Source organism: Thalassophryne amazonica, chromosome 21 (genome assembly GCF_902500255.1).
Source record: "Thalassophryne amazonica chromosome 21, fThaAma1.1, whole genome shotgun sequence".
Lineage (NCBI taxonomy): Eukaryota > Metazoa > Chordata > Actinopteri > Batrachoidiformes > Batrachoididae > Thalassophryne > Thalassophryne amazonica.
In genome coordinates this window covers 31406867-31431693 of record NC_047123.1, presented here as the reverse complement: position 1 = coordinate 31431693, position 24827 = coordinate 31406867, and the positions used below count along the sequence as shown (strand labels likewise).

Below are 24827 nucleotides of genomic sequence, written 5' to 3'. Positions count from 1 at the left end.
CAACTCAGGGAAGTAGCCAGAATTTTAGTGAGATTGTGCATGTAAAATAACAATAATACTACTATGTAATAAAGAGTATTGTCTTCCTTTATACAATTAGAATCATGCAGTGTGTAAAATTGGTACAGACACATTATGATAAAAAAAGATCCTTCAAATTTTTTTTAGCTTGTCTCCACACTTGAAATGTCATATACATATATCATATAAATGCTAAAACAAATGAGAATGTACTGTCTATTTTAAAGACAATTTCTGTTTACTTAATTAAAAAAAACGGTTGGATATTTTTGGTAATGCTCCCTGTACAAGCGTGCAGAGGATTACTTAATCCAGTCAAACTGCCAACATTTTCTAAAAATGTAGGTCTCCCAAAGGTGAAAAAGAAGTCTGCAGGCTGTATAATAATAGAGCATTGGCCTCTTATGTTGACTAGGGACGTAACATGGAGCTAGTGTTCCCACACAACTGATTTTTGTTCCTTCTTCTGTTCTTTACAACAGTCTGAGCTCAAATGTAGGGAAAAATGAGTGTTATATAAGTACAAATGTGGAGCCTTTCAATGTTTTCATCATTGTGAGCCCCCCCATTGTTTTTGTTGTCATCCCTAGTGGTGGTGGTGGGGGGTGTAAATGTAATTGATGATACACAGTAAACAAATCACTTTTAATCATTAATTTCCTGACCTTCGTGCCCACCCCATGCTACGTACATGTTCATGCACGACATATTCATATATACCGAATGCACGCACGCGTTTCCACGTAAACATAAATGCGTGTTTCTGTATCAAATGGCTGGTGCACATGCACGTGCAAAAATAGGGCAACTTGCATCTGAGCGCAAAGACGCGCAGTAAATCTGCAGCCGCTCCATCAGATACGATGCAAAAGACTCCTGCTCTGTTTTTATTTATCAAATAAATAAAAGGGAGCTGTGGGGAGGTGGTGGTGGGGACGCAATATGCGGCGCTGTCCCGTGCAGGAGCATGTCTATACTTAAAGCGCATCCATCCATCAGCAGCCGCCTCGCACACCTGATATAAACCTTGACGCACAAAAAGAAAATATCTCACGGTTTCTTACCTGGTGTTTGGAAAGGCTGGCAGTCAGCTGCACACTTAAGTCAGCGGTGATGTGCCAACACTCCGTCGGCTGCGATGAGGAGGAGACTGCGGAGGACGGATGAACCGCGCGCGCTGGTGTCAGCGTCCAGTGGCGGAGCTACGCCCTGCAGCCACACGGGGGCGGGGTGGGGGTGGGAGGGCATGCATGTGCATATGTTTTGCATGCGCGTGCATATGTTTTGCATGCATGTGCACTTTGATACGTTTTGGATCAGGACTAATCCTGTGGTTTATTACTTTACTGATCATATTCCATAGCTATGGCTCTACCTTGGAATAATTTTGCTTGTTTATTGGTGGCATGTGAAGTATGAATATTATGCACCCTCGGAGACAAACTGCAACTAAAACCAGCTTCTATTTGACATAAATCACTCAGACCTGTGTTTATTGTGGCTGATATCACCTTGCTTGTTCCTTCTCACGAAGCAGCAGCTGACCTGATACAGGTGGAATGCCTAAAACAGTTTGGTCTCTGCTGACTCATCAAACACTTACTGGAAGCTGACTTACCTTATAGGTCCCAACAGGGGCATAGCCAAATTCTTACCATGGGAAATGGAACATTAATCATCATGAAATTACTTATGGTCACAAAATTTCTGGTCCAATTTGGATTTCTACAAGGATGATATTGATATTTGTTTGAGGAGTTTGTGAGAATTCTTGAAGCCAAGGTCAACTTTGGTCAACTTGAACTGGCGTAACCCATGATACAGTGTATCCAGAAACTATTCTCCATGCTGCACTTTTTCCACATTTTGTTATATTACAGCCTTATTTCAAAATGGATGAGAATGTCATCTCTTAGTTTTTGTTTGTTTTTTGGTAAATTTGCAAAAAACAAAACACAACAAAAAAATTTCATGTTGTCATTATGGGGGGTTGTTAGAATTTTTGAGGGAACAAAATTAATTTACTCCATTTTGGAATAAGGTTGTAAGATAAAAAGTGGAAAAAGTGAATTGCTGTGAATACTTTCCAGATGTACTGAAGACTTATCAGTAGGTCAGGGATTGGCTCTTGGCCCACTACTATTTTCTTGGTATTTAGCATCATGAGGTGAGATTATTCATAGTGATGGGATTTTTCTTTTTAAATTATGCTGATGTTTTGCAAATGTATATAGTGTTTCCAGCATGATCGGAAAGTTGCAGGCCAGTCTGACTGCAATGAGGACTTGGATATTATCTGTTTTCCCACTAAGCTGATATGACCGTGAAGATACTAATACAATTAAGAATCTATTTGATTCACGTTTAGTGTCTTTCTTTTGATGAGCATGGCAGAATGGTGACTGGAATTGCCTTTTTTCACTTCTTCCATTGTTTTCTGAGAATTAAAAATGCCAAAAAAGGGACAAAGTTTAACACTTGCATCTATTTACTTGAATGTTTATTGTTGTGTGTGCATATCTAACACCTGTGTGCCTCTGTGTGAGTGTGTGCTTGAGTCATCATCTCTTCCTCTGTGCCCGGCCTTGGTGATGACTGCCATTATCCATCTTCAATATTTAAAGAAAGGTGGTGGTGGTGGTTGGGAGGGTGCAGAACAGGAGAGGGTACTGCATGTGCTCGCTGTTGGCTGAAAAAGCAGACGAGACAACAGGCTCAGGACGGTCAAGGTGGACAAAGGCCCTGTGATGCTTTGTGATTCTGTACATTTTATCTGAACGTGCAGGCAGCCAGATGGGGTCTCACCGAGGAGGAGAACATATTTCCTTTGTGCTACATATTTAATAAGACTAAGCACGCAGAGAAATACTTTCCCTTTAAATCCTGCATTTCCCTTCCGAATGACCCTTTTACTTGTGCCTTTCATTTTACACATTCCTCTTCACGCATCATCAAAAGCATACACATTCTAATGCAGCACATATGGCTGGATGTCTGGTAAGGGCTTTTCTATTTTCTTTTTAATTGTTGGTGATGTGGCCGGGTAGAGGGGTTTGCCTGCCTGGAATTTTTTTGGAGATGTCTGGGTAAAGCAGTTGAGGTCTCTCTGATATGTCTTGCACTGAGGAGACATTAATGAGACACATATGACAATGGCAGCGGGGTGAATATTATTCAAAGATGGAACAATGAAGAAAATGACAGGGTAGATGTTGGGATCTGATTTCAGCAATGGCATCAATCAACCACTTCCTGTATTTTGGAAAGTTTAGAGATGTCATGGTTGTAGAAATTAAATGCAATTTGGGTTATACTGTCTCTAACAATGGAGGTAGAGCTGGTCACTGAATGGAATGGAAAAGGAGTCCTCGGACAAGACACTGACATTGTCCCAGTCCACCAAGATGTAAATGGGTAGCCTTGGCTGAGGAAGTAACCTGCATCGGAGTGGTCTTGCCCAAAAAAGTCATAGACTCTCATTTGCTTGATGCTACAGAATCCGCAAATAAGCATCAACACCAAATCAATCCCAAAGCCACCCGCTGTACATCTACGTCACATCCCAAAATAGATTTGAGTTTTAACTGCATATTACCCTTTACTTGTTCCCAATGTGGGTCACACCCCCTACTGGCTGATGAAAGGACTGCAGGAGGTTATTAAAAGTACATTTTAATGTTTTTAATGTTATAATGGAGTTTAAAACTGTCTTTAAAATATAATAACATAGAACAAAGCCATTTGATTTTTATTTCTGTTATTTTTATCTGACCAAGTTTATCTATATTCTTTGATGTGTATAGAAATATTGCATCTTGTGCCAATCAAAATGTGATTGGGCTCCAGACAATGTTCAGATTTCAAAGTGGCTTCTGGTGGTCTTAAATTTGGGAATGGCTACCCTCGATGAGCAATCAAATTAAATAATAAAATCAATGCAGGAGGGAAAAAAGTTTCTATAACACCATTGAATTACTATATTCACAAATTTTTCATTATTTCAACACATTATACACAAAATCACAGGACTTTGAGGATGATATTTATTATACATTAATCTGATATGTTTCAAAGTGTTCAAATACAAGAGTATCACTGTACATTTAGATTAAAATTCACAAATTATATACAAATTCTCAACACAAGGCCAAAATAAGTTATTTCCCTCAGTAGAGCAAACAAAAATGTTCAGTAAATACAAACATAAGCCTCGAGATACATAAATATCATCCCCGTGTTTTCGTTGGAATTATTGCAGACACCTTGGTGCTTAGTTTGGGAAGACTTTAAAGAGTTTACTGTGCATATGTGGGGAGTAAATCAACAGAAGGCCATCTGCACAGATGGCAGCATTAGTTTGCATTGACAGTTTTCTTACAGTTTGAGATTTAAATGGTTCCCTTGGAGGAGAACATGACATCATCAATACATGCGATAGTGGAGAGGATATTTGAATAAGTGACAGTAATTATAATGCTGAAGACACTCCCAAAGAGAGACAAATCTTGTCAGGAATTTTAACTGGTGCAGCTGAAACCGTGTGAGAAATATCCATGATACCTTTTAGAAGGTATTTAAATACATCAGGGAGGTGGCGAGGTGTCATCATGAAGATATTCAGGACTCCTTTTGGTCAGGAATGTCCGAACGGGGCCTCTGTGTTCAGGGGTCTCTGGATAATAACAGCATTGGCCAAGTCTGCCTCCTCGAGACTCAACTCTTTGTCAGTCAGCTCTATGGACGGAAGCGATGTCGTGAGGATGAAAGGCGGGCAGTTCCTCTGGCAGCGGGTCACGAAATCTTGAACATCAGCAATTCTGGAGGAGAAAAAACAAAAATTCACCCTTTTTTGCAGTTGTGATTCCATGTTACTCAACGGGTGAGACGCCCTCTCAGCCACACCTTCTCCTAATTTCCATCATCAATCCAACATTTGCCATCCACCTGCTGGATGGCAGATCTAATGGACATTACATAAGCAAAACAAAGTTGCTTTTTGATTTGATCTGGTACATTAATTTTAACCCATGCCTAATCAGTTTGGCATCATTAAAAGCCCTTTCAATTTGGAAACATACACAATAGCATGTATCATTTTTGAGTTATGTTAATTTGGAGGGGATGGACTTATTCATATTTTCCTCTATTCATTCACTAAATTTTACAGGGTGTCTACAAAGTCTTGTCCAAATTACAAAAGGTGGCTAATATGATCCTTTAAATAATAATAATAAAAAAACACATTAAGATTTAAGACATTTTAAAAAGCAACATTTTTCATTTTCCCTGCATCTCTTCAACATCAGAAATGATATCCCAAAGTGTTTCACCTTCATCATGGAAACATCATTACTCTTAGAGCTGCCATACCAGCAGCATCACCTATTATTAATTTAATTTTAGCCGTGCTATGGAGTCTTTGCCATTCACATGTTGAGTCCATAGCTGGCGGTTGGAGGGTTCATTCCTCTATCCTTCAGCTACTAGCCCTATTATATAAATGCTGCAACACAGTTACACAATCCCTCTCTGGGGATTTTATAGATCCACTCCAATGCTACATCTCAGATTAGGTTTTCTGCAGCTGCACGCACCGTGGCAGGGGATATAACATGCACCAAGCCCTCGACTTTATCAAAGCAGAATAAAGCATTATGTAATCTTCAAACAAAACCCCACCACTGACTCCTAAGCTGGTACAAAAAAAAAAAAACTCCACCACCTTTTGTCATCTCTTGAACTACGTCTTCCCTACCATGCTGGAGATTAAGGAATTTGCACAGACTACAGCAGGGACAGATGGAGATGTTTAATATGCTGATGTTAAGCTCACAGAGGAAGACGTCTGTGCTGCTCCACTCACCGATGCGATAGGTTAAACCTCTGCACCAACCTCCTACCATCAGCCAACCAGATCTGCAGAGAGGTGACGGGAAGGGCATGGTTGAGCGTTACCAAGGGAATGGGAGGAGATTCTCCATCCTCGTGCACAGATGGTGACCTGGCCACCACTCTGGGGGCAACGCTGGGAATGGACAGTTAAAATGAGAGATTAAGAAAGACACACACCACATATGCATGTATATATTTTAATCAGTGTTGGTGTGGTGACACACACAGTGGTAATGAAATATTAAAATCCCACGTTTCAACTTCTAACAAGTTTGAAGCCAAACAATGAAGCTCTGAAAATGATAAAGCTCTTTGAGCACCAGTACCATGCTCCCTCATGAAGCAAAACATGGCTTCAGAGTGACACCTAGTGGTAGAACAACATATTTCCTTAAACATTTTACAGAGAAAAGTTTTCACCTTTCACCATGACAGATCTAATATAGACCTGCATGTTTATTTGGCACAGGTTTTACACCAGATGCCCTTCCTGATATAACTCCACATTACATGGAGAATGGGTGCAGGTGGTCTTGAACCAGGAACCTGCACTAATCACTTAGAGTGAGAAGATAGCTTACCTGCCGAGCCGGTATCCTCTGCCGCTGAACGGGTGAAACACCTTTTTCTTTGGCACATACGTTTCCTCCGTCAGATCCTCCACACTGATCTCCAGCTCCTCTTCTTCTGCTCTGCTTTCCCACTCTGTTGGAAGCTCCCTGAGACAGATTAAAGGAGTCGTATTGTAGTACCTCTTTTCAACAAGCTGGTATACATACCTCATTGGGTGTCTTAAGTCACATGGGATGACTCGACCGGAAAATTAAGGGGGTCAAACAGTAAATCTGGTGAGGAATGTGCTGCTCTGGAGGTGTTGTCAGAATACAAGTCTTTCTGAACCATAACATTCTTCAGGTTCAGACTTGACGTTTTGGGAATGTACCATGTCAGCTAAGCTCACCTTTTTCTTAATGAAACGTAAGATGTCCAGGTACACTTTATGACCATCTTGTAGCTGGAGATATCGACCTTGTCCAGCTGAAACAGCTGCTTGTAATGCCCGCAGTTCTGGTGTCTAGAAATCCATGACTGAACCACGCTTACACCTTGATACTGCAGGTGTGGAGAGTATAGTTCCTGGACAAGACTCTCTCCCAGGCTGCTCCCCCATCCAAGGCCAGGCATTATTCCACCTCCGTCCAATCATCACTGGCGTTCACCTTTTTGTCGACATCACAAACCCAGTTATCGTCCTTTGTTGCCATGTTTCGTGTTAAAATATGAGCATGAACAAGTTGCGTGGTGTATCCACCGCGATGTCATCTCAAATGTCTACGCTTAGATGACGTCAAAGTAGACAGGTGTTTCAGTTATATGGACTAGCTGGAACCCGATGTCAACCAATAAAATTGCATCTTTCTGAGCATAATAGAATGTCTTGGCACTAATTGTGAAATCTGTGTGTATCCACTGAGAGTTCTCACAGCTGACTGTGTGATACAGAAACAGCTTGCCAGAGTAACTGGTGTTAATCAACAACTCCGTCAAAGCAACATTTATTGTGCTCATTTTGTTCTGCCAGATAATAAAATCCTAACATACATTTAATACAGTTAGAATTTACAGCTTGGCTAATTAAACTCACCCCCTTTTAATAGCATCCAAGAAGTCTTGATTCTCTTGGACGGAGTAACTGCGAAACTCTTCATCGTTCACAGTGAAACCGTCCTTCCACAGCCTCACTACCATCTCAACCTGCAACCAGTCCAGAACGAGTGTATTAAAGGGGGTAAACACTATAAGCGAACAGCGTGTGTGGTGAACTTTGTCCGAACCTTTGAAGACCCTGAGGCATCACAACATATTTTCTCCACCTCATCAAGGAGATCTTCCACTGAGAAGCTACGCCTCATTGGAGCCTCCTCTTCAGTTCCTTCACAGATGACCCTTAAAGACATGGAGACATATATATTGTTGTAATACAGACAGCCCATCCTTTGTTTTCTTCCTTTTGTCTCAAAAATTCTTGAAAGGGTAGTTGTAAAACAGCTAACTGATCATCTGCAGAGGAATGGTCTATTTGAAGAGTTTCAGTCAGGTTTTAGAATTCATCATAGTACAGAAACAGCATTAGTGAAGGTTACAAATGATCTTCTTATGGCCTCGGACAGTGGACTCATCTCTGTGCTTGTTCTGTTAGACCTCAGTGCTGCTTTTGATACTGTTGACCATAAAATTTTATTACAGAGATTAGAGCACGCCATAGGTATTAAAGGCACTGCGCTGCGGTGGTTTGAATCATATTTATCTAATAGCTTACAATTTGTTCATGTAAATGGGGAATCTTCTTCACAGACTAAGGTTAATTATGGAGTTCCACAAGGTTCTGTGCTAGGACCAATTTTATTCACTTTATACATGCTTCCCTTAGGCAGTATTATTACACGGCATTGCTTAAATTTTCATTGTTACGCAGATGATACCCAGCTTTATCGATCCATGACGCCAGAGGACACACACCAATTAGCTAAACTGCAGGATTGTCTTACAGACATAAAGACATGGATGACGTCTAATTTTCTGCTTTTAAACTCAGATAAAACTGAAGTTATTGTACTTGGCCCCACAAATCTTAGAAACATGGTATCTAACCAGATCCTTACTCTGGATGGCATTACCCTGACCTCTAGTAATACTGTGAGAAATCTTGGAGTCATTTTTGATCAGGATATGTCATTCAAAGCGCATATTAAACAAATATGTAGGACTGCTTTTTTGCATTTACGCAATATCTCTAAAATTAGAAAGGTCTTGTCTCAGAGTGATGCTGAAAAACTAATTCATGCATTTATTTCCTCTAGGCTGGACTATTGTAATTCATTATTATCAGGTTGTCCTAAAAGTTCCCTGAAAAGCCTTCAGTTAATTCAAAATGCTGCAGCTAGAGTACTAACGGGGACTAGAAGGAGAGAGCATATCTCACCCATATTGGCCTCTCTTCATTGGCTTCCTGCTAATTCTAGAATAGAATTTAAAATTCTTCTTCTTACTTATAAGGTTTTGAATAATCAGGTCCCATCTTATCTTAGGGACCTCATAGTACCATATCACCCCAATAGAGCGCTTTGCTCTCAGACTGCAGGCTTACTTGTAGTTCCTAGGGTTTGTAAGAGTAGAATGGGAGGCAGAGCCTTCAGCTTTCAGGCTCCTCTCCTGTGGAACCAGCTCCCAATTCAGATCAGGGAGACAGACACCCTCTCTACTTTTAAGATTAGGCTTAAAACTTTCCTTTTTGCTAAAGCTTATAGTTAGGGCTGGATCAGGTGACCCTGAACCATCCCTTAGTTATGCTGCTATAGACTTAGACTGCTGGGGGGTTCCCATGATGCACTGAGTGTTTCTTTCTCTTTTTGCTCTGTATGCACCACTCTGCATTTAATCATTAGTGATTGATCTCTGCTCCCCTCCACAGCATGTCTTTTTCCTGGTTCTCTCCCTCAGCCCCAACCAGTCCCAGCAGAAGACTGCCCCTCCCTGAGCCTGGTTCTGCTGGAGGTTTCTTCCTGTTAAAAGGGAGTTTTTCCTTCCCACTGTCGCCAAGTGTTTGCTCACAGGGGGTCGTTTTGACCATTGGGGTTTTTACGTAATTATTGTATGGCCTTGCCTTACAATATAAAGCGCCTTGGGGCAACTGTTTGTTGTGATTTGGCGCTATATAAATAAAATTGATTGAATTGATTGATTGTTGGACTGGCTGAAGGAAACCACACAATGGTATGTTGTGAAAACAGAAACTGCACCCACAGAAGAACACCGTGCTCTGTTTGAAAGATGATCATCAACACAGATTGCTTAAGTATAAAATACATACATGGTGTTGCCTGTTTGAAATGAATTTTTAAAAGCAGGGATCTCCAATCCTGATCCTGGAGAGCACCTGCCCTGCATGATTTCCAGTGCACCAGCTCTATTCACCCTGATTAGTTAAACCTGGTGTCTGCCATCTCGACTGGCTGAGCACACCTGAGCAAGTTCATTATCTGTGGATGGATCAGGGACAGTTCCAAAACATGGACAGCAGGTGCTCTGTAGGACCAGGATGGTCTCTAACGAAAACCCCCAAATATATATGCAAATTGATTCCTGTGAAACCACTGGAGGCGCACCAACTGACAATCTCCTTATTTGCTTTGTACTTTCACAAAGGTTGAGTCAGTTTTTGAAGCGTGCACTGATGCCACATCCATCACAACATGTGACTGCCTTGGGTCCTGGAAGACAACTACCCAGGTAGAAAACTGGTCCATCACCACTTCATCAGTGTATCCATCTATCTGCCACAGCCAGGTGAAGCATGGAGATCGCCTTGGACTTCTCCAGCCGCTGGCATAATCAACACTGAAGTACCAGGATCATGGGACTGGACTTTAGTTGGACCATTCCCAGAGAAACACACCAAATGTCATAGCTGGCGTTCCATCACAAGCCTGTGATACACCTAAGGATCCTACAAAGAGAAAAAGTACCAAATTCACCTAGTTGTCCCTTTAGGTCACAAAGTAGCGTCAAAGTCTCACGATCATACAGTAAGAGAGGAAGCACCAGGACCACTAAATACTTTGTTCTCCTGCAAATATGTTGGCATCACCAAACACCTCTGTCCAGTGATCTCGTGATTCCATGAGCTCTTCCCAGGCATCTATCTCTCGGTCTCAAAGTCAGAGGACGCAGCGACATGATGATCACTGCTGACATCAGCGAATGTTTCTACAAAGATCAACGCATTATTCTCATACATGCCATGGAATCAATCCGAACCCAAACCCTTACACGGCTGCATATGGATAGAATTTTGTATTATTGATCCAGTTACATACAGACAGCCACTTTGAATTTTAAGTACATTCTGCTCATATGTGATAAGGCCTAAATAAAAGGATTTCATATAGAGTCACCCTTTTGTTAAACCCTGGAAATTAAAGCTGAAAGTCTACACTACAATAACATTGATTAATTTCAACTCCACCGTTGTGGTATGCAGATGCAAAATTTAAACAATGACCCAATTCAGCATCTCAACATGCACAGTGCAGACTGGACCGGGTGAAAGTTCTCACCTACCTAAAGCACACGATAAGGGACGACAGCAATGTAAATATTGAAGATTTTGAGCGCTGGAAAGTTGACGTTTGGAAAGAATTTTGCAAAAAAAAAAAAAACAGGGCTACAAAATAGGTAGGAAGTGATAGAAAGAACTTGTGCAAATGAATTAAAAGAAATAAAAATTTGAAACTCAAAATGATGGTGTGAATACGTAAGTGCAGTCTTTAGTATAAACCATCACTTTTACATCCAGTCTTTTTCAGGCAAGTTAGAGACATGAACATTTCCAAGACACTGATTATGTCTTGGACTTTATTTACATCAGTTCCAAAGAAATGCAAACAGTATGGTACATCTGTGTGGAGCAGACAGTTCTCAAAAACTAACAGACCATGCAAGAAGGAGATGATTGAGGAAAGCCACCAAGACATCCAGACAACCCTGAAGAAGTTATATAAGCTTCTGTGGATGCGACTGGAGAAATAGTGCGATTGTGCAGGATGCCCAGAGGTAGATTTTGTTTGCAGTGGACTCAAACATACATACGAGAAAAACCCAGAGGCACATGTCACACATCAATCAAACTTGACAAGGCCAAAGTGACTTGAAAATGGAAAATTTAAAAGTAAAATGAAATGGGGTGAAAAGTAAGTAAAGAAAAAAAAATTTATAAATAATAATAGTAAAAACTGAGAAGAGTATAATGATTGATAAAACAGCAAATGAAAAGAGCAAATAAAATAGCAATAAATACTACATGCACAAAAAAATGAATATAATTGTCTTAATCCTCAGCGTTAAGATGCAGGAATAAAACTGCTTTATTTATATATTCATGAATATACTCACCAATGTTCACTTTTCTCAGCCACGACAGCGTCTATATCTTTCATGATTTTCTGTTTCCCATCTGAGGACAAGAGACATAATGACACGTTAAAGCAGAATAAATAAACAAATAAACAAACAAACCGGTGCTGTGCTAACAGCTCATTGCGTCAGCGGCCGTCAGAAAGCTACGTAGAAACAGCGACAAACAAGATGACGTGCGCGTAATAACGCATCTTGTACACACATATACACTCACCGAATGAATTTAACATGCTTGTTTACGATGTTGATGTTAAAAAAACGCCTTACCAGGTTGTGTTTTCTCACTCAATGTCGGCCTAAAACGGCTCCAGAATCCAGAAAACAGCTCTTCTGCCGAGCCATATCGCTGACGTCACCGAGACCGTAAATCTGCTCCAAGTGTCGTACTGCTGACGCGAAGTGACGCCCCCCCAAAAAACATACAACATACACAAATATCTACATTATACCTTTTGCAATTAACCCACTATATACGCCATGTCATATTATGTGCTTTTTAAAAAAGATATTTTATATAAGTTTGATTCATTTCAGAAATTATTACTTTGTTCATTAATAATAATGATCATTTTATCTATAGTTTGTGTGCATTTAAAGGGGCCTTATTAGACAACTTTTCAGCAAGGTGAAAGGTACCTGAAATATTTATTTCTGTCACTAGATGTCCCACTAGCTTTATTTTCAGGATGTAAACAAGGCTGTCCCTTCTCAGCCACTCTTCCTCAATCTCAGATTAGATTAGATTAGATTAGATTCAACTTTTATTGTCATTGTGCAGATTATGGGGCCAATGAAATGCAGTTGACATCTAACCAAAAGTGCAAAAAAAACCCAACAACAACAAAAAAAAAACATTAAATACAAAGTGTGATTGAGTAATATGTACAGTTAGGAGTGAGATAGACAAATATATATAAACAGGCAAGGTTGGGTAGGATTACTTTGAAATGTAATCCAAAAGTAATCAGATTACAAGTAATTCAGATGTATGTACATACATACATGTAATCCACATGTATTCTTTCAAAGTAATCCTACCCAACCTTGCAAACAGGTATGCAAATTTAGACACATTTATGGAAAAATGCTGCAGTTTCCTAAAACAAGACAGAAAAGCTCAGAGCACAGAGGGAGTGTTGCTTCATTGTCTTTGCAGGTTATTACATCACCAAGTCTTTACAAAAAAAAATTCTTGTTGGCTGCTATATTTATGTGTAAAATATCATTTAGGGCACCTTTGACGTTTGCAACAACAACAACAAAAAAATGGACCCAAAATGCTGAGTGCTAAATGACACCAGCTTTGTTGTGCCTCCTCACAATGGGGCTTTGAGAAACAGAGTTTGTTTTAATACATGAAAGCATTGCCGAAGCATGACCTCACTTCCTATTTGGCGGCTTCTGCACCAAATTCAATAAATTGAATCCATATTGGATCCAGTCTGCACACAAAAAAGAATAAACTAAAAGAAAACTCATATCGATTGAACTGAACTGTGAGGTTTTGTCTGAAGCTCAACTGCACCACCTTTGACTCTTATAACACACAATTTATATATAAATCCTACATAAATTAGTGTCAGCATACTATAGGATTTTGAATCCTACAGGAAAAATCCTACAGGATACTAAGAAGAAGAAGGACATTTATTGTCATTGTACATACATACAACGAAATTTGTCCTCTGCATTTAACCATCCTAATTCCAGTTAGACACAATCCAACCACTAGGAGCAGTGGGAATTACTATGGAAATACAGTAAGATTTTTTTTTCCCAATAGGAGTTCATAGAATCCATTAGGACCCAATCTCAAGGGATTTTAAATCCTGTAGTTTGTATCCTATCAAAATTATTATGGGAATACAAGATTATTTTTCCCCCTATAGATTCCATCCTATCCAACAGAAATTACCATGGGAATACAAGATTATCCCCGCCCCCCTTATAGATTCCATCCTATCCAACAGAAATTACCATGGGAATACAAGATTCCCCCCCCTTATAGATTCCATCCTATCCATCAGAAATTACCATGGGAATACAAGATTACCACCCCCTTATAGATTCCATCCTATCCAACAGAAATTACCATGGGAATACAAGATTATCCCCCCCCCCCCCTTTGTAGATTCCATCCTATCCAACAGACATTACCATGGGAATACAAGATTATTCCCCTCTACAGATTCCATCCTCTCCAATAGAAATTACCATGGGAATAAAAGATGATTTTTCCATCCTATCCAACAGAAATTACCATGGGAATACAAGATTATCCCCCCCCCCCCTTTGTAGATTCCATCCTATCCAACAGACATTACCATGGGAATACAAGATTATTCCCCTCTACAGATTCCATCCTCTCCAATAGAAATTACCATGGGAATAAAAGATGATTTTTCCATCCTATCCAACAGAAATTACCATGGGAATCCTGTAAATTTTCCCCCCTATTTCATTTATTCTTTAGGATTATATTTGTACTATAGGAAATAAAAAACAAAATTATTGATAAAAAATAAATTATTATATAAATATTAGTACAAAAAATAAAAATAATTCTAATGCGCACGCTATTGCTTGATACAATAAGTAGTGTGTTATTACATATTAAAATGAATTTGTCTGGCAAAAAAAAAAAAAAAAAAAAAAAGGTTGAGAGAGAGAGAGAGAGAGAGAGAGAGAGAGAGAGAGAGAGAGAGAGAGAGAGAGAGAGATGGCGCCTCGACGCTGCGCTCACTGAGGCAGTGTTTGGAGTCGGGGCTCGAGAGATTAAGTTAGAGGAGGCAAAAACCAGGATAAGAAACATGGTGAATACGAAGAAAAACTCACGGCCGATGAGGAGCGGCCCCTTCATCTCCTCGAGGACTCGGTCGTCGTCGAGAAACGCTCGAATCCGTGAGGAACATGTAAGCCGGTTTCTCTTTTTCCCCTCTACCGGTCAGCTAGCTTGTCTACGGTAGTCGGCTAGTTAGCCGTGGCCTCGCGTCGCTAAGCTGAGCTCTACAATAATGTCCGATTTATGGCCGAACTTGGCCCGTACCGGTCCTGACACTGCCCCAGGCAGTCGAACAAACGGCAAAACAGTTGAACCCAACGATTTACACGCTTGTCACCGTCTTGGAAGGCGTTGTGTGGCTCTGAATTTGGAGGCTACCTCCTTAACTCCGGGTTAGCCCCAAGTTGAGTTCCCTTTGTGTTTGGCTATTTTAGCCGGTTCAGTACTTCTGCTATTGTCTCTCTGACTGGGCGCTCCAAGTCAGGACAACTGGGTTTTGGATGTCGGGTTAATAGTACAATCCGCCATCTATGTCCTCGACGTATTAGGGCAAATATTTTCCCGAACGTGAGCATATAAACCTTTATTTAAGCTAGCGTTTGTTGGTTAGAGCTAGCTAGCTAGTTAGCTAGCTAGCTGTGGGGGAAGGGAGTCCCAGGTTCACAACAGTTGGCTGGCTCCAGTCCCAGCAAGCCTGAACTTGGTCAACTTTCTTGTTGTTAATACCTCGGTGCGTGCTGTTTTTCCCACACGTTATGTCTTTATAACATTATGGCTGTGGATAGAATTGCTTTTATTTACGAAGGTTGACTTTTAATCGTTTGATCAACGAGCTGCTTTACAAAATGTCAAGATTCAAAATGTAAACACTGAAGTGCAAATCCCGAGCATAGGGCTGACACCACTAATCAAATGCTCAATTGGAAGATATAGGCTTCTTTAATCCAAAATAAGCTGTTTCCGGTTTCTCAGACCTGCAAAATGGCCATTTTTTTTCCATTTTGTGTGATCACTGGATTGTTGTTTTAAATCCTGGTTTGTCAGAAAAAAGTCACTTGAAAGGCAACTGGCCAAATTCAAGTTCAAAACATTGGGTTAACATAAGGTTAGGGTTGTGGATGAACCATAACTTTAGGTAGTTTAACTAACATTGGGTGTCGTACTAATAGCAATTGTGGTTTGAGTATTGTACTGTATCATTGGCAACAGTCTTTTGATTTTTAGCAATACTTAACAGAGACAACAATATTATTTAGTGATGCAACATTTTACCCTGTGGCTCCATCTCAGGAGAAGATGCATCACAATTCTGCTATTCCTCGGAGGTGTTCAGTTGAAAATTTGCTGTCAGCCCAATACAGTTTGGGGCACCTGTTGACGAATGCATTACACGTGGCTATTGCTCCGGCCCTACAGTTACCATGGGCTGCAAATAGAATCAACAGTATTTTCAGGAACATAGTACAGTCTGAGCATAACGGTAGACTGAAGCCTTTATAGTTCCAGATGTGTATATATTTTGAGTAGATTTTGCTTGACCATACCACATTTTTTAGAGGACTGTTGCTGAATGTTTTAAAACCATAAGTAATTCAAGAGGTTGCCCATTGAAAAATAGTAGTTTGTGTTCTTGTCAGCTAATCATAACTAAAAATGTTGGTGATATTTACAAATCATCTTGTTGTAAATAGATTAAATAACCTCTGAATATTTTGGCAGCATAGGTTTAATGAGTTTTGTGCAGTAATCCTGTTGATTAGCAGCCTTTGAAGTAGTTGTGCGAACAGGTTTCCAACATCTGCTGCAAGGTGACACTTTTGTTTGCTTTGTGTTAACTGTTGTTTGGTTAATGGCCTGATTTATACTTGACATATCAGCATTTAAGACTTGAGTTATTCATAGATTGTCATATGCTGTCTTGTGGTTTGCAAGCCATGCCAACTGGTAACTGACACGTGAAATGTGATCTGTCATTTTAAAAAGGTGGAAAAAGCTTTTAGTTTTGTTCAGTTTGCCCAGTGTGCAGATGTTTCTGTTTGTCCAAAATGGTTGCATGAAGTTGGTTATTTTGAAAAAGAACCAAGGTACACAGCTCACTCTAGCTCTGTGAGCTTCTTCCCTGATTGTATGTCTTGAGTTTTCTTTGTCCAGTCTGTCTGCATCTGTCTAGCCAGTCAGACAAACCTTTCTGCGTTGCAGACAGTTGCCTATGACAACAGTGAGATATGCTTGTCGGAAATCAGCAGGGAAGTTAGAGCTGTGAAGGGTGCCAGCATCAAGGGCACGTCTGCTTGCTGCTGTGTTGAGGAGTTTGGTACTGTCTCCTCATATTTTGTTGTTTTTGTGGTTTATTTTTGTTCTTCAGAAAGAACCCATCAGTGATATGAGCAGTCCCAGCAGTTCCCGATTGACTCCCCCCTCCAAGCGGATGCGCCAACAGGTCGCCTCTGATCCCAGCACTCGTGACACCTCGCCATCACCTCAGAGCAAGGGCCAGAGGGTCAGCTGGGACATTCCCACCTACTGCACCAGGTGAGCTTGCTCCTGTTTGTGCTACTCATTGTGAATTCACAAATATTATATGAATACGCATTATATTGAGCAATGCACAGCAAAATTATGGTGATAAACTAGTGAAATATGATTTTTGCTTTGTTCCTTCTAGGCTATCCTCGCGTACAATGCAAAATGGGCGTGGTAATGCTTCTTTCCTATTTTACCTTTGCCATGAGTAGTTCCATGTCGGATCAAAAGGATTTAAAAAAAATTCCCTTGATGAGCTTGGATTTGCTTCATACTTATAATACTTATAAATATGTCATTGTACCAAACAACTACTGTCCTGAACGTTCGGGTTGTGTCAACTTAAGTTTCTTAGATATGGAGGAAGTTCTCTAAGTCATTAATTTCTGAAGTATTCCTATGACATGCTTGCAAATTGCAGTGATTGCTCTAAACTTTTAGATGAGTTGAATTTCTGAAATGGTTGGCACAGCTTATATATTAAAAAAAAAAACTGTCATGTTTGGAGCCCACGATATCTTCACAATGAAACATCGGCTCTGTTAAATTTCTGTTTATAATACTTAAGATTTCTTTGCCACTTGGTGCATGTTTGAAATAAATATATATTTTTTTATTTTAGCGTCATTCAAATTAACAGAATCATCCATCCATCCATTATCTATACCTGCTTACTCCAATTAAGGGTCACGGGGGCACTGGTGCTCATCCTGACAGTAAAACGGCAAGAGGCTATCAGAATCATTTAATCCCTAAATTATAAGTACATATTTCTCATGTGTGATGATAGAGTCTACCCTAAAAACAACCATTCTACCCGCAAGAGCATAATTTAATGATCAGCATATAAAGTTACTACCTTGACGTATTTTCTGGACCATAAGTCACTTTTTTGTTGTTGTTGTTCTTTTTTACATGCGCATATTTCACAGTAATTCAACAAAAGAGGAAAACATTTTCAGGACTCGACATTGCTCGCTAGTCCAGTGGCGATTTGGCCCACTGTCGGGCCACTATGGGCCAATACACTTTATAAAATGATGGCCCGCGAGGGCCACTACAAATATTCCCAGAATTCTATTTATTTTATCTTTTTTTTTTTTTCTTTTTTTTTCTGGCAGCAAAGTCGAATTTCTTCACATCTCCGTGTCATCAAACTTCAGTGAGTTTGCCATGTTTGTTTTTGTCTCGCATCACGCTCCTGCAGGGTCCAGTGCACACGCCCCTGAGGAAATGAGATGTCAGGTCAAAGAAATGTATGTTGTCCATGCATGGAGTGTGCATTAAGCAGGTTATTAAAGAGAATATACTTCAGTGTAATTTTCCCCACTTTTTTTTTCTCCCCTTCCTCATCTCCACAATTCCTTATTAATATAGCATACGTCAGAATCCATTAATGCTCCACACTCAAACAGTTGGTGGTGGTAATGCACCATGTTGGTTTGCAAAGTGACAATAAACTCAAAAGAGGAAGAAGTGGCGTGTGGATTTGGCCTTTTCCATTGCCAATCTTCAGCGGTCTTTGTGAGCTTCTTTAAATTCTCTGCACAGGAATCTGCAGGAAAAGAAGATGCAAACAGAACAGAACGTTTGGAATGAATAAAACTCTAATATGTTTAAATTGCAACCACCCAAACCTGGACAACAGCCGGGAAGAAGGTTAGTTCCAACTTAAAAATTCATGTACAACACTTAAATGGTAAGTAATATGTAAAATAACTTAAATTATTAAGTGCATGCAAGGTCAGTTTCAACTTAAAAAATTCATGAAAATTTGAAACAAAAAATATAACAATTTAACACTTCTAAATAATGTTGTTCTGCACAAGTGTTAATGACATGCTCAACAATGAATAACATGTAAATAAGTAACACAAAAAATTATGTACTAAAAACTGAAATCCAAAAGGCAGTTTTGTGCAGTCTTAGTGTTAGTTAATTTCAGCCTTAGAATGCACCAGAATGCAAGAAATTGCATCAAAATTTTAAAATTTTGACAGCTGTAGTTCACGTAGCACACGTACACCTGGGCTAGTAGAATTTCTTTGGAGGCCAGTAACTTCTCAAAGCTTACTGGCCCTGTGAGCCAGTGGCATAAAGTGGTCAATGTCAAGCCCTGGTTTTGCAGAAAAGACTTTTCAGTCACACACTAGCCTAAAGAACTTGGCCAAATATTTTCAATGTTGTTTGTTGCTTCCGCTGTACTGAAAATGCACCAAGCCATTTTGGTGCACAGTTATGCCCCTTTTTTGCATATGTGAACATAAGTGACAAGTCCTCCCAAACCATATTTTTATGAAGGTGTCAGACTTGGTTGTCATGTGTGTGTGTATGTGTGTTTTCTTCCTTGGTTGTCGTGGCTTTTGTAATATATATATACACGTGGTGTCTTATTTACGTGGCCATGTGCTTATGCTCCTTGTGTCTCTTATCTCTCGTCATCAGCCTATTCTGCTTACCATCTGGTAATTGTTTGACTTTATTTCGCCTACATCTGTTGTTCATTGAGTTTATCCAATGGTGTTTCCTCTCTTTGGTACTTGTGCATTTAAGCCCTTGTGTTTGACCCGGGCCGTACTTGTGCTCTTGATTAGTGTCAATTTACTTGGAACACCACTTCATCTTTTGCATCTCAGAGCATTGGAAAAATACTCAGTTTTATAGAAGACTCAGACATTGGATTCTGTAAAGAGTCTCAGTAGGTACAGCTGAACAATGTATGAAGCAAATCGAGAAATCTCTATTGATCTAACATGGAATGAGCCGTATAACCAGCCTGCATGTTAATAGTTAATTCCCGGTGTAATTAACTTAATTTATTCCTTTTTTCCCTGCTGCAGCTCATATGAGCCTCCGGAATGAGAGCAGCGGTGGGGGGGAACACTCCCACATGAATGGCCATGTGGAGCTGAAGAAGAGCTGCCGGGTGAAGAAGAGCCGGTTTGAACACCTCAACCAGAGCCTGCTGTTTGACCAGCTGGTTAACAGGTAAGGCCAAACTCTCTGTACCTTTTGCTTCAAGCAGTAAATAACCAAGAAAGTGGATGTCAAGAAGGATATGTTGTTGTGTTTATTTTATCTTTCTAAGATAATTACTTGATTCCTTTAGACATATATGACAGATCTTTGCTAATATACAGTATGTGCCTCTCCCATATGGGAACTTTTATCAGTGTTGCATTCTGTGAAGGGTTTGCCAGTTTGTCATAGTCTGTCCTGCTCTGTGTGTGTGTGTGTGTGTGTGTGTGTAGTACTGCAGAGGCCGTCCTTCAGGAAATGGACAATATCAGCAGCATCAGACAGAACCGCGAGGTGGAGCGACTTCGCATGTGGACTGGAGACACAGAGGAGGTAAGTTAACCCCAAAGTATAGGTAACACAGGAAATACTCCAGTCTTTATCACACAAGAAGTGACGTGAGCAAAAGTGTCGTTATGACGGCACCTGAATTCTTCTAGGAAAATATGGACATGTATTCCCGTGTGAAGCGCAGGAAATCGTTGCGGAGGAGCACTTACAGTATGCCCACACACCACAAAGTCATGGGCAAAGCGGAGCAGGAGGAGGAGGAGGAGGAGGAGGAGGAGGAGGAGGAAACAGAAGGTCAGTCTCCCACTTTTATGCTGATGCTTGTGGAAGGAAGGAGGGTATGACAAAAACCTCACACCTCCCACCTCATCTGAATGTTCCAAATCTGATACCCAGGAGGATTTCATGTGCACTGCATTAAAGGGTTAAATTCCATTTGTTTCCAATTTGGAAACCAAAATTCTGATCTTTCAGAATCTCACGAGGAGGAAGAGGAGGATGACGCAGAAGATGACGATGATGAAGATGACGATGATGACGAAGGGGATGAAGCAGAAGAGGCGGGAGAGGAAAACGACAGGCCATACAATCTGAGACAGCGCAAGACTGTGCAGAGATATGAAGCACCACCTATTGGTAAAAGTTTGCTGATTTTATTTGAAGCATTTGCAAAATATTATGCCATCTTTTTTTTTTTTTTTTTTTTTAAACCCTTATGTGTTACACAGTGTGATTGATCTTTTCAGAGCCTGTGAACAGAAAGCAGAGCAACCCTTCACTTTTTGATACGCACAGATCTCCAGCCAGAAGAAGCCATATAAGGTTGGTCAAGAAGACAAATCAGATGTTAAGTACAAATAATACTTTATAATGCTTAACATGTGACTCTCCCTTTGTCTCCTTGGGTGAACTGTGAGCTGTGGTTATTATTATTATTATTATTATTATTACTATTATTTTTTTTATGTGGTTTTGATACTGACCACAGAATGTCACTCTCATCCAGAGTGAAGAAACACGCCATTCACAGCAGCGACACCACCTCGTCTTCCGATGAGGAGCGGTTTGAGCGAAGGAAAAGCAAAAGCATGACCCGGGCCAGAAACAGGTGACAGCTGCTTCTTCTTTATGCCTGATTTTGCCTACTTGTGTTCCATTTTGCCATTATCAGAACTCGTCTGTGGTTCCTGTCATTTTAGATGAAACTGTTGAGTTCATAAAACACTGATGTTACTGCAGGAATTTTAGGCATGGTGTTTACTTTAGTATACTTATTTTGTTAACTCTATTCCTCTGTTCTAGTTACTTTGACGGTCTTAATTTGTTACACAGGTGTTTGCCCATGAACCTGACTGCGGAGGACCTCGCCAGCGGGGTTCTGCGCGATCGGGTAAAAGTGGGTGCCAGCTTAGCTGATGTGGATCCTATGAACCTTGATAGTTCGGTGAGTGGACACTAAGAGCTACACATTGGTTCATTCAGTCATCAGGTTACGGTGCTTAAAGTATAATTATCATATTGACTTTATATTTTTCCAGTCATGCTGAGCTCCGTAATGCCTGATGATGTTCTGGGCTCTTTAATGATGGTGTTTAAAACATAACTGTGGTCTGTTCCAGGTGAAGTTTGACAGCGTGGGTGGCCTCACAAATCATATTCAGGCTCTTAAGGAGATGGTGGTGTTTCCCCTGCTCTATCCAGAGGTCTTTGAGAAGTTCAAAATTCAGCCTCCAAGGTCAGCAGAAAACCTGTCATTTTATTTCAAGGTTGTTTCTTTGAAGCTCAGAAAATATGGAGTTAAAATTGTCTCAATATTTGTAAATGCACACAGGGTGATCTACAAATAATCATTGATTTGCAAATGTGTTCAGATATCCACAAATGCAAATTTCATATTTGTAACTTGTAAATTGGTCTTTGCAAATAATGTTGTATTTGCAAATATAAAACTTAATTTGTAAAAAAAAAAAATTACATTTGTAAAACTGGAAATTGTATTTGTGAATTGAGTTTCAGCATTTGTGGATCACCAATTACACGCATTCATCGCTTTCCTCTGCTACGTCATTTTGAGACATTCTTTTCGCGAACACAGATCCACAAATGCCTACTGATTCACAAATACACACGCACACTAGATATCCACTAGGCATTGTGGTTCCATTCATTGATGTGGCAAGCTGAATTATTTTTTTTTAAATTATGTGTCCGCAGATTTCATCATGGGAAAGGGTGCGGGGGTGTTAGTGTTGTACTCTTTAACGCAGTGGTTCAAATAAGCGTATTAAACAGCATTGCACCTGTGCGTACTCCGTGACACAGACATGCTGCATAATTCTTCTTTTAAAAACTTGAAAGTTCTAAAAATTGCTACATTTAGCTAAGCTTCGCACAGGAGCCACACAGCGTCACCGCAGCAACCAACCAGTCCCGCTTTACGACAACTGTCGCAACAGCCAGGCTCCGCGGATCCGAGGAAACTGATTTGTATCTGTAACACACAGATCAGTGTCCGCAGACATAAAACTTGCATTATGTCGTAAAAAAAAAGAACGCTTTGCGATAAGCCTTTTAAATAGTAACAATCACGATTAAAGAGTCATCCGGGAGCATATAGTTTCAGCCACATCAATGAATAGAACCACACTGCCATCTAGTGGATATCCAGTGTGCGTGTGTATTTGTGAATCAGTAGGCATTTGTTTGTGGATCTGTGTTCGCGAAAAGAATGTCTCAAAATGACGTTGCAGAGGAAAGCGATGAATGCGTGTAATTGGTGATCTACAAATGCTGAAACTCAATTCACAAATACAATTTCCAGTTTTACAAATGTAATTTTTATTTTTTTTATTTATTTTTTTATTTACAAATTAAGTTTTATATTTGCAAATCCAACATTATTTGCAAAGACCAATTTACAAGTTACAAATATGAAATTTGCGTTTGTGGATATCTGAACACATTTGCAAATCAATGATTATTTGTAGATCACCCTGCGTGCATTTACAAATATTAATGAGACAATTTTAACTCCATAAGAAAACGTTTAATTAAAACTTTAGAAGAACGATCAACACCTTCCTGTTTGACTTGTTTTTCTTAAAAAAAAAATCAATTTTATTAGAACAAATAAAATTAAACATTGATATTGCCACATAGAGGAAGCCGTCTTATTATTTTCCACTAAATGCAGCTTTGCTCGCGTTTTCATCATAATTTAGTTTGTTTTGTACCGTCTGAAGTGTTGAATTTAGTTTGCTAGAGACTCAAAACAATTCGGCTCAAATGTGCTGATTTGCATTTAGTTATTTGGGGCACACTACATACACGTTATTATTTTAAGAATAGTTGTGCTTAAGGTGCAGCAGGTCTTCACTCATTAAAGTACATGAAGATCGGAAAGTGCAAAATGAACTCTATACATTTTACAACTTGAAAAATGCTAATCAAAGCTTGATGATGCATAAATGTGTAACTGATGGACAAATTAGCAAACAGATGCTACGTGTTGTCTTGCTTCCTTCAGGGGGTGCTTGTTCTATGGACCTCCGGGCACAGGAAAGACCCTGATTGCACGAGCACTTGCCAATGAATGTAGCCAGGGAGACAGGAAGGTGTCTTTCTTCATGAGGAAAGGGGCCGACTGCCTCAGCAAGTGGGTTGGTGAATCAGAACGCCAGCTACGTTTGCTCTTTGACCAGGTGAGCCGCCGAGACTTCATTCTGTTTTTTTATGACTTGTCTTTGGAACCGTGAGCCAATTCACCTGTTTGTATATTTGTTTTACAAACTCTTACAACTTCATATATATTTTTTGATCAGGCATACCTGATGAGGCCGTCTATTATCTTCTTTGACGAGATTGATGGTTTGGCTCCAGTGCGGTCGAGCAGGCAAGACCAGATTCACAGGTAAGGGAAATCGTTATGTTTGTTTTAAGTTAAACCAGCTTGCCATTTTAAGTTTCATTTTCATGTTTTTGTTGGTGTTGGCCAAGTGGTTAGTGCACTTGGTTTCCGTGCAGAAGGTTCCTGGTTCAAACCCAACCCTTGTCACATTTCTCCATATAATGTGGAGTTGCGCCAGGAAGGTCATCCGGTGTAAAACCTGTGCCAATTTAACATGCAGAGCTTCCTTGGATTTGCTGTGGTGACCCTCAGTACAAACAAGGGAGCAGCTGAAGGGACTTAGACTAGTCGTTTGCTAGTCGACAGAAGGTCAGCGCTCAAAGGAGCTGCAGTAACTCGTTCATAAAACCAAACAGACCCACTCACATTTAACAGGTGCTGTTTGATCATTGCGATACTAGATTTACGTATGCCAGC

General features: G+C 40.1%; 3 protein-coding genes across 3 annotated transcripts in view; 1 reads left to right on the top strand and 2 right to left on the bottom strand.

The window, feature by feature from the left end:
* Window positions 1–1200, bottom strand: part of mfsd2b (major facilitator superfamily domain containing 2B) — a 33053-nt gene extending 31853 nt beyond the window's left edge. The window contains exon 1 of the mRNA XM_034162309.1: window positions 1086–1200. The gene's annotated coding sequence lies outside the window, so the exon portion shown is untranslated. The remainder of the gene's footprint in view (window positions 1–1085) is intronic.
* Window positions 1201–4046: 2846 nt separating this feature from the next.
* Window positions 4047–12279, bottom strand: ubxn2a (UBX domain protein 2A). Its single transcript, XM_034162422.1, has 7 exons — window positions 12157–12279; window positions 11866–11926; window positions 7749–7860; window positions 7559–7668; window positions 6495–6632; window positions 5885–6046; window positions 4047–4838 (listed from the first exon to the last, which is right to left on the bottom strand). The coding sequence occupies exons 2-7, from the start codon at window positions 11907–11909 to the stop codon at window positions 4655–4657; spliced, it is 750 nt and encodes a 249-aa protein (XP_034018313.1). The 5' UTR covers window positions 11910–11926; window positions 12157–12279; the 3' UTR covers window positions 4047–4654.
* Window positions 12280–14565: 2286 nt separating this feature from the next.
* atad2b (ATPase family AAA domain containing 2B) overlaps window positions 14566–24827 on the top strand; it is a 53574-nt gene continuing 43312 nt past the window's right edge. Inside the window, exons 1-13 of the mRNA XM_034161822.1 lie at window positions 14566–14801; window positions 17037–17203; window positions 17337–17368; window positions 20035–20182; window positions 20446–20545; window positions 20653–20797; window positions 20978–21139; window positions 21250–21325; window positions 21510–21611; window positions 21836–21947; window positions 22123–22238; window positions 24030–24204; window positions 24325–24413. Of these exons, the coding sequence (XP_034017713.1) occupies window positions 14700–14801; window positions 17037–17203; window positions 17337–17368; window positions 20035–20182; window positions 20446–20545; window positions 20653–20797; window positions 20978–21139; window positions 21250–21325; window positions 21510–21611; window positions 21836–21947; window positions 22123–22238; window positions 24030–24204; window positions 24325–24413 (1526 nt within the window). The 5' untranslated portion in view covers window positions 14566–14699. The remainder of the gene's footprint in view (window positions 14802–17036; window positions 17204–17336; window positions 17369–20034; window positions 20183–20445; window positions 20546–20652; window positions 20798–20977; window positions 21140–21249; window positions 21326–21509; window positions 21612–21835; window positions 21948–22122; window positions 22239–24029; window positions 24205–24324; window positions 24414–24827) is intronic.

Excerpts from the sequence above, each read along its gene's own strand:
- ubxn2a (XM_034162422.1), bottom strand. The coding sequence starts at position 11,909 with ATGAAAGATATAGACGCTGTCGTGGCTGAGAAAAGTGAACATTG. Across the intron at positions 6,047-6,494 it reads AGAGGATACCGGCTCGGCAG|CGTTGCCCCCAGAGTGGTGG; the intron begins GTAAGCTATCTT and ends GTCCATTCCCAG. Across the intron at positions 4,839-5,884 it reads AGGTTTAACCTATCGCATCG|AATTGCTGATGTTCAAGATT; the intron begins GTGAGTGGAGCA and ends TTTCTCCTCCAG.